General features: G+C 42.0%; 1 protein-coding gene across 2 annotated transcripts; it reads left to right on the plus strand.

Annotated features, from left to right (window-relative positions):
- The first annotated feature begins 9,696 nt into the window (after positions 1-9,696).
- Positions 9,697-18,420, plus strand: psmg2 (proteasome (prosome, macropain) assembly chaperone 2). Of its 2 annotated transcripts, none has more exons than XM_037535267.1 (7): positions 9,697-9,737; positions 11,146-11,305; positions 13,008-13,066; positions 14,683-14,801; positions 15,359-15,529; positions 16,665-16,785; positions 17,911-18,420. In XM_037535267.1, the coding sequence occupies exons 2-7, from the start codon at positions 11,209-11,211 to the stop codon at positions 17,989-17,991; spliced, it is 648 nt and encodes a 215-aa protein (XP_037391164.1). In that variant the 5' UTR covers positions 9,697-9,737; positions 11,146-11,208; the 3' UTR covers positions 17,992-18,420. The 2 variants fall into 2 exon arrangements, with proteins under 2 accessions (XP_037391164.1, XP_037391163.1); XM_037535266.1 differs by lacking the exon at positions 9,697-9,737 and adding an exon at positions 9,798-10,030.
- The last annotated feature ends 125 nt before the right edge of the window (positions 18,421-18,545 follow it).

Below are 18,545 nucleotides of genomic sequence, written 5' to 3' on the forward strand. Positions count from 1 at the left end.
CTAACATGGTACATGAGTACATGTAATGGAGTGAATGGTAATTACAATTAGGGAGGCTTTGATATTGAAACTGGTATCAGTTATCGGGCAGATGCTGTGCTCATGTACTGGGTCTCTTAAAAATTAGTCGATACCAACATTTGATACCAGCTAGTACTCTGAGGTAATTACCAGCTAGTACTCTGAGGTAATTACCAGCTAGTACTCTGATGTAATTACCAGCTAGTACTCTGAGGTAATTACCAGCTAGTACTCTGAGGTAATTACCAGCTAGTACTCTGAGGTAATTACCAGCTAGTACTCTGACGTAATTACCAGCTAGTACTCTGAGGTAATTACCAGCTAGTACTCTGACGTAATTACCAGCTAGTACTCTGAGGTAATTACCAGCTAGTACTCTGAGGTAATTACCAGCTAGTACTCTGACGTAATTACCAGCTAGTACTCTGACGTAATTACCAGCTAGTACTCTGAGGTAATTACCAGCTAGTACTCTGAGGTAATTACCAGCTAGTACTCTGACGTAATTACCAGCTAGTACTCTGAGGTAATTACCAGCTAGTACTCTGAGGTAATTACCAGCTAGTACTCTGAGGTAATTACCAGCTAGTACTCTGAGGTAATTACCAGCTAGTACACTGAGGTAATTACCAGCTAGTACTCTGAGGTAATTACCAGCTAGTACTCTGAGGTAATTACCAGCTAGTACTCTGAGGTAATTACCAGCTAGTACTCTGAGGTAATTACCAGCTAGTACTCTGAGGTAATTACCAGCTAGTACTCTGAGGTAATTACCAGCTAGTACTCTGAGGTAATTACCAGCTAGTACTCTGAGGTAATTACCAGCTAGTACTCTGAGGTAATTACCAGCTAGTACACTGAGGTAATTACCAGCTAGTACTCTGAGGTAATTACCAGCTAGTACTCTGAGGTAATTACCAGCTAGTACTCTGAGGTAATTACCAGCTAGTACTCTGAGGTAATTACCAGCTAGTACACTGAGGTAATTACCAGCTAGTACACTGAGGTAATTACCAGCTAGTACTCTGAGGTAATTACCAGCTAGTACTCTGACGTAATTACCAGCTAGTACTCTGAGGTAATTACCAGCTAGTACTCTGAGGTAATTACCAGCTAGTACTCTGACGTAATTACCAGCTAGTACTCTGAGGTAATTACCAGCTAGTACTCTGACGTAATTACCAGCTAGTACTCTGAGGTAATTACCAGCTAGTACTCTGAGGTAATTACCAGCTAGTACTCTGACGTAATTACCAGCTAGTACTCTGACGTAATTACCAGCTAGTACTCTGAGGTAATTACCAGCTAGTACTCTGAGGTAATTACCAGCTAGTACTCTGACGTAATTACCAGCTAGTACTCTGAGGTAATTACCAGCTAGTACTCTGAGGTAATTACCAGCTAGTACTCTGAGGTAATTACCAGCTAGTACTCTGAGGTAATTACCAGCTAGTACACTGAGGTAATTACCAGCTAGTACTCTGAGGTAATTACCAGCTAGTACTCTGAGGTAATTACCAGCTAGTACTCTGAGGTAATTACCAGCTAGTACTCTGAGGTAATTACCAGCTAGTACTCTGAGGTAATTACCAGCTAGTACTCTGAGGTAATTACCAGCTAGTACTCTGAGGTAATTACCAGCTAGTACTCTGAGGTAATTACCAGCTAGTACTCTGAGGTAATTACCAGCTAGTACACTGAGGTAATTACCAGCTAGTACTCTGAGGTAATTACCAGCTAGTACACTGAGGTAATTACCAGCTAGTACTCTGAGGTAATTACCAGCTAGTACTCTGAGGTAATTACCAGCTAGTACTCTGAGGTAATTACCAGCTAGTACACTGAGGTAATTACCAGCTAGTACACTGAGGTAATTACCAGCTAGTACTCTGAGGTAATTTTACTTAACTCAGATAAAACAGAGGTCCTGCTTCTTGGTCCAAAATTAGCCAGACACAGACACAGACTGTCTAACTCAACACTAAAACTTAACAATCTCTCAGTTTCAACAAGCCTATCTGTTAAAAATCTTGGTGTCATGATAGACGCTGATCTCTCTTTCGACACACATATATCTAATATCACTAGAACAGCCTTCCTGCATCTCCGCAATATTGCTAAATTAAGAAATTCATTATCTCTACAGGATGCAGAAAAGCTAGTTCATGCATTTATCACTTCAAGGCTAGATTATTGTAATGCCCTGCTGTCTGGATGTCACAGCAAAAGCCTTAACAAGCTTCAGCTAGTCCAGAACGCTGCAGCCAGAGTCCTCACAAGAACTAGGAAGTTCGACCATATTAGTCCAGTTTTATCAGCCCTGCACTGGTTACCTGTTAAATTTCGCATTGATTATAAAATTCTATTACTGACTTATAAAGCTCTAAACGGGCTCGCCCCTCAGTACCTGAGTGAGCTCCTCTCCCACTATCAACCATCACGCCTACTTAGATCACAAGGTGCTGGCCTACTACTGGTACCTAGAATAAATAAAGCTACATCAGGGGGGAGAGCTTTCTCATACAAAGCCCCCCAGCTCTGGAATAATCTTCCTGCCAATGTTCGGGAATCAGACACAGCCTCAGTCTTTAAGTCTAGGCTAAAAACTTATTTGTACAGTCAAGCATTTGGTGATTAGTCTTCCCTGTCAGGTCTAGACCTGCTGGAGTCTCTGCTGCTCTGTTAACACTGTAATCTGTGGTCAGCCACTCTTTACAGTACTAACTCTGTTTTTTCTTCTCCTTTCTCTGCCGAGCTGGTCAGCTGCCCATCCTGTGCGCCTGATGCTGTTGCCTCTACTGCCTTGATTGGTGCCGCTGCTCACCAGCCTTCTGGACCGGTTTGACCACCACTGAGCTTCTTGCTGTACAGCGCTGTGCAGTCCTCACCCTCAGATCTCTCTCTTTCTTTTCCCACTTTACTATAAAACTTCATACTAATAATGTTTGCTATCCGGTGTCGACCAGAGGAGGATGGGTTCCCCTTCTGAGTCTTGGTTCCTCTCAAGGTTTCTTCCTCTTTTAGGGAGTTTTTCCTGGCCACCGTCGCCGCTGGCTTGCTCATGGGGGCTCGGACCCGGAGTTTCTCTCTTCTTTTCTCTTCTCTCTGTAATGCTGATTGTTCTGTAAAGCTGCTTTGTGACAACACCTGTTGTAAAAAGCGCTATATAAATAAATTTTGCTTGCTTGCTTGCTAATTACCAGCTAGTACTCTGAGGTAATTACCAGCTAGTACTCTGAGGTAATTACCAGCTAGTACTCTGACGTAATTACCAGCTAGTACTCTGAGGTAATTACCAGCTAGTACTCTGAGGTAATTACCAGCTAGTACTCTGAGGTAATTACCAGCTAGTACTCTGAGGTAATTACCAGCTAGTACTCTGACGTAATTACCAGCTAGTACTCTGAGGTAATTACCAGCTAGTACTCTGACGTAATTACCAGCTAGTACTCTGAGGTAATTACCAGCTAGTACTCTGAGGTAATTACCAGCTAGTACTCTGACGTAATTACCAGCTAGTACTCTGAGGTAATTACCAGCTAGTACTCTGATGTAATTACCAGCTAGTACTCTGAGGTAATTACCAGCCATAGAGCCATTTTCTGTAGAGCCTGAGGTCATTCACGAATGAAAACCTGACTGAAACTTCTCATGGAACTTGTTTCATAATAGATATGCATTTAATTGTTATATGAATTAAAAAGGAAGATTTAAGATTCATCCAAAGCTGTTTAGTATGGAAGGTCCTTTTTAACAGAGCCGTTCTTGAGCTGATCTGAAGGCCACATGAAGTTTGGAGGTCTGTAGTGATTGACTCTGCAGAAAGTCGGTGACCCCTGTGCACTATGCCCCTCAGCATCCGCTGACCGCTCTGTCATTTTACGTGTCCGACCACTTCGTGGCTGAGCTGCTGTCGTTCCCAATCGCTTCCACTTTGTTATAATCCCACTGACAGTGGACTGTGGAATATTTAGTAGTGAGGAAATTTCACGACTGGACTTGCTGCACAGGTGGCGTCCGATCACGGCACCACGCTGGAACTCACTGAGCTCCTGAGAGCGACCCATTCTTTCACTAATGTCTGTAGAAGCAGTCTGCAGGCCTAGGGGCTCGGCTTTATACACCTGTGGCCGTGGAAGTGACTGGAACACCTGAACTCAATGATTTAGATGGGGGAGTGAGGACTTTTGGCAATAGAGTGCAGATAGATTGATAGATCTTTTTAGATGTAGACCTCTGTGTGCTACTATTATGCTGCTGAGTGTGTTAATGTCCTAACACCAGTGCTAATGTGTAAAGCCACAGTACTGTGTTATTTTGAGCCAAAGTCCTGCTGCTGTTGTTTTCACCTTCCTTGCGGTTAACCGTACATGTGTTAGCTCTACAGACACTCAGATATCAAAATGAGTCAGAATGCACATCCATACAGCTCTGATACCGACTGCACTCAGATCACAGATACAGCAGCAGCTTGCAGGATTAGCTCTCTCTATCTCAGTATCTGTGTTGCATCATCACCACACGCACCTGACTGCATGACCTCTACCTCTCTCTCCCTCTCTCTCTCTCTCTCGGCTCTGCCCAATCTGGCTAACTGAGCCTTTAATCATGACTCAGCACACCTTCACATGCTCGCTCAGTTGTGTAGGCCTGTTAGCTCAGCAGCAGCGTGCTGTGGCCTCGGGTTCGCTCCACACCAGGCCTGCAAAGTGACTGATTACATCCACTTTAGATCATGTGACGCAACAGAGCTCTTCTCACTATTTCACACAGTTCCTTCACTTTAGGATGGTGTGAAGTACGTTGTCACTGTCAGGACAAAACATCTCCATTTATCTATTTATGAAATGCTGGCTGCTCTTTACTTTGTGTTAACATATAAAAATGAAGGGACCAATAAAAACGCTCTAAAATTACTTGACAAAAACATTGTGCACTGAAAGCATTAAAATGTGTTAAAATGCAAGTTCAGCGGCCAGAACAACCCAAAAAATCACATTTCTGTGCGATACTGACAGCAATGGATGAAGAACACAAACCACGTACTTGAGTTAAAGTGGAGACCCCCAAGGTAAAATATTCCTCCAGTAAAAGTAGAAGTTCCTCCCTTTAGACCTCCACTTGAGTAAAAGTACTAAAGTATTTCCCTTCAAATGTACTTAAGTATAAAGTAAAAGTACTAAAAGAGTAATTCTGGCTCTGATGTCCTGTTATCATTTTTATAACCAGACTGGCTTCATGAACTCATTTCAGGTGAAAGTCCTCCAGCGTCTCTCTTGGTAAACCAGTCTTTTAATAGAACGTCATTAATTAGTGACGCTGACGTCTATTAAAATGATCAGAAGCACAAAACACTGAAGGTAAACAGTTTCCATCAGGGAGAACCGAGTGGCTCTGAAATCACTTTTTACACACAAGCAAAGTTTCAGTTTCAGATTTATTTACAACTTAGTTCCAAGTTTAAGTTGAATAAAAACTGGCTTTAAACTCAGGATCACAGATGAGCTCCTTTACTATGTTGATCTGTAGGCGTCTGTTCATAAACATAAACCAGCCCAAACTCATTTACTATAAAATGAAATGGTGTTTCCCTAACTTGACCATCTTGACCAGGGCTGGCCATCGCTCCAGGCAAGTATGCTCACTGCCCCCTAGTGTGTGTGTGTGTGTGTTCATTAGTGTGTATGTGGTGTTTCACTGCACGGATGAGTTAAAACATGGGGGTGAAATTTTCCCATTGTGGGACTAATAAGGGTCACTTAGTCACTTGATGACTTCTACATAGAACCACTGCATGCTAAAATGGTTCTTCCGATTGATGGAGAATGTATAAATAGCACCAAAAAAGGTTCTGCTGTTGTGATGATGACAAACTTGTAACTAGAGAAGTGCTGCATAGAACCATATACAGCACATTCTCCATCAGTCTGAAGATGCATTACATCACACAAAGAACCATTTAAGCATGTAGATGGTTCTGTAAAGAACTCCTTAATGAGGAACCCTGGAGCACCCATCTTTTTTAAGAGTGCTCTTTAGCTCTGCAGCTGCTAATTCGGTCCTAGATAGTAGCCTTCGTGCTACTGCTGTCATAGATATCTTGCTGTCCTGCAGACGAGGCCTGGAATCTGCGCTCATTAAGACGTTGTCATCCAGGAGCCAGAGCAGATCAGCAAACACTGTGAATCATCACAGTGACATTTTGAAGAAGTGCTGTGATTAAGGCCGCGTGACGTCAGACTCCAGCGAGCTAATCAGAGCAAAAGACGAGTTCAAACCCACAGAGCAAAATTAGCAGAGACAGAAGAAAAATAACCTCCTGTCTGCTGCAGTGCGTGTGGCCAGACGCGGCGATAAGACGGGGTGACTCATGGCATGAAAACGCTTCCTTTTGTACATCTTCAAGACACACTGTCTACAGAGTCAGAGCCAAACTGTACAGGCAGCCAATGTGCTGCTCCCTGCAGATTAAAGGGCTCATACCCTGCATTTACTTGTATTGCCCCCCCCATGTCTCCATATGAAATTAGTGTCATTTTGTGTACCAAAAACAGTCACGAACATTTTCCATCCACTCTTAACTCTTACAATATGTAAATGAGTCTGTCCTGATTGGCTGTGCCTCATTCAAAAAGCAGTCCATGCTGAAACACTGCTTATAACTTCAGTATGGGTGGGCGGGGCTGAACCTCAGTCAGCTGAAAGGGGAATATGGTAGCGTATTCAACGCCCTCTTCCAAAACCCAGCCCACGATTAAAAAGTGACAAAAATCAGAAGCAAAAAATATCAGCAAAATCAGCAAATAGAAAGAAACTAAAGCAAAAACGGGCAAAATGAGAAATACATTCATATCAGAGTGATTGAAAATGAAAAATTATAAAACGGATAGGCCTTAAATCCGATTGGCCGTAATAAAATCCACAATCCACATCTATGACCTCCTTACAGCGACTGAGCTCTGCATCACTGGGCCACGGCATAAAAAATCGCATAATGTTAACGGTGTAACCTTTGGCTCTCACGCTGCTCACATGGTGCACCGAGTGTACTGATGAAGTGGAAACCCGGTTCTGTTTAAACTGAGCGGCTGACAACTTATGTTCTTAACTAGAACCGGGCTGGTCAGCTGGCTAACAGAGCCAACAGCCTAAACAGCTCCATCATTAATATCACAGGCTGGAATTAAAGCACTGACCGTGTGATTTACTGTTGAACTGCAGTATAAAAGACTAAAAACGTCGCATCAATGTTTTACACACTTCAGTCAGAAGTGGCGTCAAACCCAGGCTGAATCCCAAACTCCCTAAATAGTGTTCTAGCTATGAAAGTGTAGACGTTCTAGCCTCTACAGCCAAACAGTGCCTCATTTATCCAGGGTGGATGTTCCTGAGTCCCAAATGACTGTTTCTTAGCTGTGTTTTGCTCTGTTGGGCTGCAGGATCCAGTATTTAAACTGCTATGTAGTGCAGTATGTAGGGAGCAGGGAGCCGTTTGAGACTCAGCCCCAGTGTGAGACTCGCGGTGGTGATTTGGTACCAAACAGCACTTATAAAGCTGGAGTTTTTACATTAAACAGTGCTGTTATCATATGTTCACTGCTGAACAACAAAAAGCAAAAAAATCATGAGGAATCTGCAGTGAACAGCGATGGGCAACCGAACGTCCTCCTCGTTCAGCGGCATATGGTTCATGACGTGTTCTTAAAGTACAGAACTGTTCTCACCTTTGTGCTCTTGAGTGTGTAGATTCTGTTCTCACCTAAGAACAAACCCCACTGGTGAGAGAGAATCTCTGTCAAAACTGCATAAGTGGGTTTTACAAAGAAGTTTCTACATAAGAATGTTTGGAGAAAGAGGCCCAAACCTAGGTAGATATTGGTGAATGAGGCCCAAACCTAGGTAGATATTGGTGAAAGAGGCCCAAACCTAGGTAGATATTGGTGAAAGAGGCCCAAACCTAGATAGATATTGGTGAAAGAGGCCCAAACCTAGATAGATATTGGTGAAAGAGGCCCAAACCTAGATAGATATTGGTGAATGAGGCCCAAACCTAGATAGATATTGGTGAATGAGGCCCAAACCTAGGTAGATATTGGTGAAAGAGGCCCAAACCTAGGTAGATATTGGTGAAGGAGGCCCAAACCTAGGTAGATATTGGTGAAAGAGGCCCAAACCTAGATAGATATTGGTGAATGAGGCCCAAACCTAGATAGATATTGGTGAATGAGGCCCAAACCTAGGTAGATATTGGTGAAAGAGGCCCAAACCTAGGTAGATATTGGTGAAAGAGGCCCAAACCTAGGTAGATATTGGTGAATGAGGCCCAAACCTAGGTAGATATTGGTGAAAGAGGCCCAAACCTAGATAGATATTGGTGAATGAGGCCCAAACCTAGGTAGATATTGGTGAAAGAGGCCCAAACCTAGGTAGATATTGGTGAATGAGGCCCAAACCTAGGTAGATATTGGTGAATGAGGCCCAAACCTAGGTAGATATTGGTGAATGAGGTCCAAACCTAGGTAGATATTGGAGAACAAGGCTTAAAGATTCCAAACCAGACTTATTATCCAGGTGTGGAAATAACACATTGTGAAAGTCTCTACATTACTCATCAAAAGGGGTTTGGCCCCTTTAAAATCTTTGAGTAAAATTAGCTGAGGGAAAAGAATGTGTTAATTTCGTTTTTGGTCACCACGTTTGTGAAACTCAAGGCCTCGCTATTATTAGCCTCAGGTTAAGCGCCGCATGTCTGCTGTCTTGTTTGTTCTCTTCATTGTTCTTCCTTTCACCTTCTATTTCTAATAATTACTGTGGACGTGGTAAGAACACCTACCACGCCTACAGGAAAGCACCACACCACGTGTGAAGGTGTCAAACAGTTGTTACATTCTGATATAAACTGGACCACCGTCGACTAATGTGTTTGTTTCTGTTAGTAAGCAATTCTGGGTGAGTTTAGTAATAAAACTTATTCCTCTGATTTACTGTTTACTTATGCAACGGCTGTAAGGCCTATAGGATAAGCAGCACATACAGTATATAGAGGTCAGGACATCTAAACAAACACACATTTCATAAATAATTGGTGATAACTGCATACAGATAAACTGATAAACTGTTGTCACATAAATTGTAGGCTTCTGACCTGTTGAAGCTGCTGTAAAAGAGGAACCATGTGCTAAATTACAGAGAGAATTCAAACAAATTGTTATTATTATTATTAATTATTATTATTATTATTATTATTATTATTATTATTATTATCAGTAGTAGTAGTAGTAGTAATAGAAAAAACTACTCATGAAAAGACTACTAATTTAAAATCATATTAGTCAGTGACACAAATTAGTTTAAAAAGACACACATCAAAGGGATGTGCCAGTTTTAATAAGATGCCAGGTCATAATGATGAGTTCTGAGTTGGTGGGAACTAAAAAAATATATATATAAAATATTAAAATATTTTCTCTATTAACAAACTTTTTATTTCAGCTATTTTTTCTGTTGTAAACCCTCCTAACTGTGGATGAAACACAGTTTCCACGACTGGTCAACAGAGCCATGCCGTTAAAGAACGACTTTTATTTTGACAAAGTTCTTTCGCGTGTCAATGCTAATCGCCTGCTCTTAATTCTCGCAGAAAAACTAAACTTGTGCAGAAACCTGGCTTTGAAAGAACGAAACGGAGCAGCTCTGTGTGACGCAACGAAGCTTTGGTTAGAATACATGTGATTTTACGCATTAATTCTCTTTTTTGAACAAGATTTGTGAGCAGGAAAAACGCGAGGCCTTCACGATGTCAGATCTACACATTATGCACAGGACGATTTCGCCCCAGCGTATAGTTTGGAGATCTGCGAATCTGCGCCATCAACGCGAAACCCGCGTCACTCCGCATGTATTAAGAGTTCGGGCAGATTTATTTTTAACAGTAAATTAATAAACGATAAAGATGTTCGTCTCGGCGGAAGACTCGACGCCTTCTTTTAAAGGGTTTACTTTAATCCTGGTGAGTTTAAAGACGGGTCTGTGTAGTGTTATTTTGCTTAATCATGACTGCTTCCTATTCGACAGCTTCTTGTTCGAATTTCCCCGTTCCACCTTAAATTTGCAGCGGTTAAACGGTGCAGCCTGAGGCGCCAGAGTGGAACTGCTGCGCAGTTTAAGGTGGAACGGGAAAGTTCTTTATTGTCGCTGTACAAGTATAGTGGAGTAAACCTGTAAAAATATGAAGTATGAGAGTAGAAACAGATTTGTAAGCTGCAAGATACAAAATACAGAGTAATTAAAACGTGAAGAAGTAAATATATGCTTAGAATAAAAGAATGAAGCGTCCATAAAATAATAAAGTGTCCACGCTTTTAAAAACGGGGTTCTTTAGTAAAGGGAATGGTTCTGTTTAGAAAGACAGGTTCTGTGTAGAGTCATTGCTTGCTTTAATGGTTCTTCAGATTGATGGAGAACGTGTGTATGGCACTATGTCAAGCTTGTCACAGTAGCAGAACCCTTTTTCGATGCTGTATAGAACCATTTTCAAAAAGGTTCTATATAGGAGCATATCGCTGTTGTCGGAACAAGACCTCGTATCTCCAAAATGGTAACTTCACAGGAGAAGGAAAAAACTGACTGTACTTCTAATGTAAGTCAATGGAACCAGACGTCTTTCCAAGTGATTTTGGGCCGTTTCTTGTGGTCTGTTTGCCATGAAATTTACATACAGTGTAAAGAGTAACATGCATTTTCAGACAATGTCAAAAACTGGGGAAAAAAAATGGCAAAAATGGAGATACGAGGTTTTGTTTCCGACAGCAACGATATACAATTTGTTCTCCATCAACCTGATGAGCAGTTTCATCATGCAAAGACCCATTGGAGCATGTACATGGTTCTGTATGGAGCTCATGGTTCGTTGCCTTTACTAAAGAACTTTAGAAGAACCGTCTTTTGTTCTATGTGTGTTGCGTGTGGTAGTGTGACAACTGATCTTGGACTTCAGGACGCTGAAGCGGAGTGGTCACCTTCCCCTCTGATCAGTCATGAGAGGGAGGATGCGGTTCAGACCTTCAAATTCCCTGAAAAGCAGATGGTTCACTTTGTATTTTGTCCACTTCTTCGCTTTTCCAGCCCGCCGTGTCTGTGGGGAATGTGGGCCAGCTGGCCGTAGACTTGATCATCTCCACGCTGAACATGCCGAAGGTGGGGCACTTCCACACCGACTGCCTAATCCCCATGGTGGGTAACGGCCCCTACAGCAGCTTGGAGCAGCTCAGCACTAATGCAGAAGGTGAGTGAATATCATCACAATCCAGTCTGATCTCATGTCCCGCTACGTTTAGTACCGTGTTCCTAAACCAGGGCTGGAGATCCTCAGTCTGAGTAGACGGTACCTTCATTATAAACTTCAGAGTCACAGCAGCAAAAACCATAACTGTACTCACATGTATTAGGAGAGCCAGCGGACCACAGATGGGATCTCCTGGTCTAATAAGACACTGGTGTCATGTAGCTGAACAGTGGGTGGGATTCACACACACTGAACTGGGGAGATGTTTCTGGGATGTGCTGTTACTTTACATCATCAATACTGCATCGCTCACGGACCACCAGAAAGAACAGCCTCTTGTTTTATCGGTTCAGTAGGGCTGCCGGTTTTATTTCAGCAGTTTTTTTTCTGCTACACTTGGTAATTACCTGCAGCCCTCTGACCGAGCTCGAATGGCATATTGCATACTGTATACCGCACACTGTACCGGTATAGTGCCGCATACCGCACGCTGTACCAGTATAGTGCCGCATACCGCACGCTGTACCAGTATAGTGCCGCATACCGCACGCTGTACCGGTATAGTGCCGCATACCGCACGCTGTACCGGTATAGTGCCGCATACCGCACGCTGTACCAGTATAGTGCCGCATACCGCACGCTGTACCAGTATAGTGCCGCATACCGCACGCTGTACCGGTATAGTGCCGCATACCGCACGCTGTACCGGTATAGTGCCGCATACCGCACGCTGTACCGGTATAGTGCCGCATACCGCACGCTGTACCAGTATATAGTGCCGCATACCGCACGCTGTACCGGTATAGTGCCGCATACCGCACGCTGTACCAGTATATAGTGCCGCATACCGCACGCTGTACCGGTATAGTGCCGCATACCGCACGCTGTACCAGTATATAGTGCCGCATACCGCACGCTGTACCGGTATAGTGCCGCATACCGCACGCTGTACCAGTATATAGTGCCGCATACCGCACGCTGTACCAGTATATAGTGCCGCATACCGCACGCTGTACCAGTATATAGTGCCGCATACCGCACGCTGTACCGGTATAGTGCCGCATACCGCACGCTGTACCGGTATAGTGCCGCATACCGCACGCTGTACCGGTATATTGTATTGTACTGCAGTGGTATGTACTTTATACTACGTATTGCACCACAGTGTGCAGTATATTTCTTCACAGTGGTGGTGATGGGAACCAGGCGTCGCCATGACTACAACACAGATATAGACACTTTATTTACCATCCAGAACCACCAGAGAACCTACACGAGTTCATATGGAATGTTGATGATGGAAAATAGTGGAAAATCTGGAATACTGAGTTTTCTTTGGGGACTATTTTGCCGCACAGCGCCCTGCATGTCACCCTCCACCATGAATGGAGTTGAAGTTCTCTAAACTCTCATAAAACAGCGTCTCAGTCATCAGGCAGTGAATTCAGAACCAGCTCTTGTAGGAACTTTCTGTGAGGAGCTTTTAGAGGGACGTCTGGTTCCCATCACCACCACTGTGAGCAGCTCTGACTCAGTAAGTTCCTCTAGAACGGAGCGTTTCGCAACACATCTTAACCGCTTTATTAAGCAGAATTTTGTAAAGTCAGAGGTTCCCCTGTAATTCCTGAAGCTGACTAACCTCTGATCTGGTCACTGTGGAACTGCAGAATCCCTGTTGATGTGTTGCTGTGTTTCTGTGCAGTGTACTCTCACAGTGACCTGAAGCTGGCTGCGCTTCAGATAAGATCTCCAGTCTTACAGGTCAGTGCAGAACTGCTCGAAGGGAAACTGATATCATTGCTTGTGTAATATGGTTTCATTGTAAAAGTGGATGTTTTGTTGACCCCTGGTCAAGTCCCATGCGTTTGTTGAGTTGTGAACACGTCCTGCACATTTTAATGCAGTTACTGTTTATTTATTGACTTTATCATACTTTATATTTGATGTCTTTCTTAAAAGTTAGCAAATAAAGAGATTGTTCACCTAAATTTGCATCAAAGTGCAAAGGCGTTAAGGGCGTTTTCTTATTTGCATGTAGAAAATCCACTGGTCATGGCGTTTGACCATGGGGTTCAGACCTTTGCATAATCTGTGTTAGATGTATAGAGAGTGTTAATTAAATCAAAGTTAATTGCCTGAGAGTTATTTATAATATAATTGCTGCCATTAAGTTCTTATTGGTTTAATGTTTTTCATGAAAAGGTAAAATGTCTCACTTTCAGCATCTGATGTGTGTTCTGTGTATCTGTTGTGGGTCTGTGAGTTTCGCAAATCATTGCATTGTTTTAATTTACATTTATTTACATTTTACACAGCATTCTAACTTTTTTGGAATTGGGGATGTAAAATAAGTGTTTTTATTTTCATTTTTAGTTCGGTTAAACTTTGTTGTCGAGGGTTCAGAGGCTTCTCTGGTCCATAAATGTATAATTATAATAATATAATGAGCCTAAAGCACATCAGACACAAAACAGAGATACACGGCAGCAATTCAGCCCAGTCAGTGTATTACAGTACAGCACACAGCTTTTATTATGACAACAGTCTTCATACTTCATTGACATAATATACACCAATCAGGCGTAACGTTCTGACCACCTCCTCGTCTCTACGCTCACTGTCCACTTCATCAGCTCCACTTACTGTATAGCTGCACTCTGTAGTTCTACAGTTACAGACTGTAGTCCATCTGTTTCTCTGATACTCTGTTACCCTGTTCTTCAGGGGTCAGGACCCCCATGGACCCTCACAGAGCAGGTACTGTTTGGGTGGTGGATGATCCTCAGTCTCTGTCCACTCACTGTCCACTCTATTAGACTCTCCTACCTGGTCGGTCCACCTTGTAGATGTAAAGTCAGAGACGACAGCTCATCTGCTGCTGCACAGGACGCTGCCCACAGGACGCTGCCCACTGGACTCTGTTGGCTGGATATTTTTGCTTCTCAGTCCAGCAGAGACACTGAGGGGTTTAAAAACTCCAGCATCACTGCTGTGTCTGATCCACTCAGACCAGCACAACACACCCAAACACACCACCACCACGTCAGTGTTACTGCAGTGCTGAGAATGACCCACCACCCAAACAGTACCTGCTCTGTGAGGGTCCATGGGGGTCCTGACCACTGAAGAACAGGGTAACAGAGTATCAGAGAAACAGATGGACTACAGTCTGTAACTGTAGAACTACAGAGTGCAGCTATACAGTAAGTGGAGCTGATAAAGTGGACAGTGAGGGTAGAAATGAGGTCATAATGTTACGCTTGACCGGTGTTTATATAATATATAATATAAAATAATATTCACACCGTTGATCGGCGCTCGGCCATGCCTTTAAAGATAGTGACTGATTTCTTTTTCTGCATGTTTTTCATCATAAGAATAAGGGCAAATTGTTCCGTAAGCTGCTGGTGTCCTGGATTAAGAGTAGTGGATTCTCCAGAACGGTGCTGCTGTCCAGCAGTCATGCATATCAGAGGGATGACCAGCAGCTCAAAGGGTAACCAACACCTACACTTACGCTTCCTCTACTAATATTACCGCCTGTTTTTCATCACAGCTGATTTTACTGTATATTAGGCCAAAATCACGACTACATCTGAAAATAATTAGCACGTTATTTTCCAGCTTAAGAGTCTCGATTCTACAGAGAGTTGTTTTTCTTTTTAATAGATTTATTACATTTCTAGATTGTGTTTATCTAGAAGATCGTACATTAACCCTACTTAAACCAGTGGTTCTGAAATGGGCCCTCAGGGACAGGGAATCTCAAATGGTCTATATTTTGCTGGATCACTTCCAACAGGGATTCAGCAAAATACGGAGCACTGGGGGTCCCTGAACGCTGTTCGGAGGACCACCTCTATTATTTTTATTCAGTTTTTATTCTTACGGCGTATTGTTTGTTTTAATGTTGCAGCTGTCCGTTGATTTATGACCGTTTTTAATTGTAATGGTTTGTTATATTTCTTGTTAATGTGTTCATTTGATCTGCAGTCTGAATGTTAAAGCCTGACTGTGGTTATGTGGTCGTGTCGTGTTGTTGTTTCTGGTCAGACCGGCGCTGCGGTACCTGCTGAGTCCGGCTCTGCAGGATGTAGGGGACACTCTGAGGGAGCTGGGCTGGGCCGAGCTGGAGAAAGTGAGCGTTTTTCCCGGCATTAACGACTCCGACAAACGCCACTACATCCCCGGAGGAGGAGTCACCAAAGGCCTCTACGCTGACTGGTACGGAGACAACGACAGAGCCGCAGACAGCGTTCTAGATAGGATTTAAAATAGGACCCTACGGGAGAGCAGGGTTCAGTTCCCTGTTCAGGCAGGAGCACAAAATGTATGAAACTGCTCTGGATAGGAAGCCTAGTGAGAGATACGAGGAAGGCAAAGATTCAGCACATTAAACTCCATTTCACCACCCCTAACAGCGCCCCCTGCAGTATATTAGAAATATGACTAGATACAGTTTGTGTTTGTGTTCATTTGGTGAAAAACAGACATTGATTATTTATTGATTATTGACTATGTCTAATATTATATTGAATTAAATGAATTATTCATTTTTTGCTGCATTTTAATTCAGATTTTTGAATCTGCTTGGTTTTCTTTTTTTGGCCATTTCAGAAAGTATGCCTGCATATAAAAGGCTGGAAAAATCTTAAATTCTTTTAACCTTATGGCTCAGACTGCTCCAATATATAGTAGCTGGAGGAGAGAGTTCCAAACAGGCTGAGCGAGACGGAAAAAAATCATATTATATATGAAAGACATGATCTAAGTCTCAGTAGTATTATTATATAGTCTGTAGTGTTTGAACTCATTCTGATTAACCAGTACATTTAATGTGTGTATATATGTATATATACACTATATTGCCAAAAGTATTCGGTCGTCTGGCTTCACACGCATATGAACCTGAGTGACGTCCCATTCTTAATCCATAGGGTTAAGAAAAACACAAACATGGACTTTGACCAGGGGTGTTGAAGCTTGTGCGCACGACTGGATATATAAGAAGCTGTTGTTTAAAGTTAAAGCCTTTGCTGCAATGAAACTGATGAACAGAATAATATGATCATTTTATTGCTAAATACATTAAATTTACATCCCTGACGTTAATGTAATTGTTTAGATATAATAAGTATCATTGATTTATGACACAGGCCTCCATAAATGAATAGGCAGTTTAAACGAAACCAGAACGGCTGTTTTTCTGGTGTCGATGTTTTCAGAGACCTAATGTGAGTTTCATGATCATTTGCTCATGTGTGAGCTGAAGAGCTGTTTGCATATTCAGATTTTCTGAATGAATTATTGAACGTCAGGTAATCAGCAGGTCACTGCAGCTCAGTGTTTCTCTCCTCAGCTGTGCGGAGAGCGTCCCGCTGGCCGTGGTGCTGCTGTTCTGCTCCGAGGGAGATAACGTCCCCGACGCTTTCACACTGACCAACCACCTGAACTACTGGCTCCACCTGCTGGAGAAGTCTGTAAGTGACCATTTACAGCAGTTGTAATGTCTGTGTGCCTCAGTGTGAAACAAGCTGGACTTGGTTTACCAAAAGTATCATATCACAGCTCATAGCAGATACTGAATAATTAATAGTAAGTACTGAATAATTCATAAGTAGATTCTAAATTCATAATAATAATGATTGTAATAATGTTCATTTCTTCTGTTAAGCGCATTTTTCTGTTCATAATCATTTATAATTGTTTTTAACTTTGCTAATTACTCTGACATCTTTTTAAAATTTCATTATCTTTTTTTATTTTCTTATTATAAAGAACTGCGGTGAATGAAAGTGCTGTATGAATAAACATGCCTTACATAATTACTAAAATAATTCATAAGTAAATACTGAATCAGTAGAGTCTGGTTAATTCATAATTGATATTAAATAATTTATAGTAAATAATGAATTCATAAGCAGACACTGAATAAATATTAATATATATTAAATAATAAATAGTTACTGAATAAGTCATAGTAGACACTGCATAATTCTTAATGGATACTGACTTCATCATGGATACTGAATAATTCATAGTAGACACTGAATAATTCATAGTAGATAAAGAATAATTTATAATGGATACTGAATAATTAATAATGGATACTGAATAATTCATAGCAGACGCTGAATAATTCATAGTAGATAAAGAATAATTAATAATGGATACTGAATAATTCATAGCAGACGCTGAATAATTCATAGTAGATAAAGAATAATTAATAATGGATACTGAATAATTCATAATGGATACTGGATAATTCATAATGGATACTGAATAATTCCTAGTAGATAATGAATAATTAATAATGGATACTGAATAATTAATAATGGATAAAGAATAATTAATAATGGATACTGAATAATTCCTAGTAGATCATGAATAATTCATAGCAGACACAGAATTAACTCATATTAGTTACTAGAGCAGCTTTATGGTCAGAAACTGACCGTTGATGAGGACCAGATGAAAAATGACAAACTGCATCAGCAGATAAGCTGCAGTCTTAACTGTACCAGCAAGGTGGAGCCATGGGAGGGTTTCTGATAAAGTGGCCAGGGAGCATACAGTGTAACGTACCTGATGTTTCTCTCTTTCAGCCTCAGGGTGCGACTCCATGGAAGGTTCCTTCATCCTGGAGGCTGCTGTTTGGAAGCGGCATCCCACCCCTGCTTTTCTGAGGACTCGGAACACCCAGCACTCTGCTGGTGCTCATGCAGTGGGCTGACCTTAATATGGGAAAATGGGAAAGCGACCGTTCTCATTTGTGACTGGACTGCATCAGCACTTTGAAGTGGAAGGTCCTGATGAATGAGGGACATTTGTGTATAATGCAAATCGTCACAGTCGTGAGAAAAACTCGTTTCTCTGAAAAAACGTTAACTTTCTAGACCACACTTAAATTTGATGACTCAGAGTAACTTTGGACCTTTTTCTGTCAGTCCGTTCATCATAAAATGATGTAAATAAATAAATACCTAAAGTAATAGTTGAGGATTTGATGACTGCGACTGAAGGGCGTATACAGTAGAGCTTCTGCCAAATTCCATGTTCCTTAGAGTTGTGTTTACTGTAAAATGGCTCAATGCGATTAAACATGCTGGTTTTGAGTTTCTGGCAGTGGTTTGAGTTTCTGTTGCTCTGCCAGAACTGGCTGCTCTAAAGATATACTACTGATCCGTTTTCCTGTTTCTTCTGTTTCTCTTTTCACTCTCTTCCCGTTTGGCTCTTCGCC

The sequence above is a fragment of the Pygocentrus nattereri genome, chromosome 27, assembly GCF_015220715.1.
Source record: "Pygocentrus nattereri isolate fPygNat1 chromosome 27, fPygNat1.pri, whole genome shotgun sequence".
Lineage (NCBI taxonomy): Eukaryota > Metazoa > Chordata > Actinopteri > Characiformes > Serrasalmidae > Pygocentrus > Pygocentrus nattereri.

Bases quoted from the DNA above. Each gene is read 5' to 3' on its own strand.
- psmg2 (XM_037535266.1), top strand. From the start codon at position 9,974: ATGTTCGTCTCGGCGGAAGACTCGACGCCTTCTTTTAAAGGGTTTACT. The intron at 13,067-14,682 runs GTCAGTGCAGAA...TTTCATCATAAG, and splicing joins TAAGATCTCCAGTCTTACAG to AATAAGGGCAAATTGTTCCG. The intron at 15,530-16,664 runs GTACGGAGACAA...TTCTCTCCTCAG, and splicing joins AAAGGCCTCTACGCTGACTG to CTGTGCGGAGAGCGTCCCGC.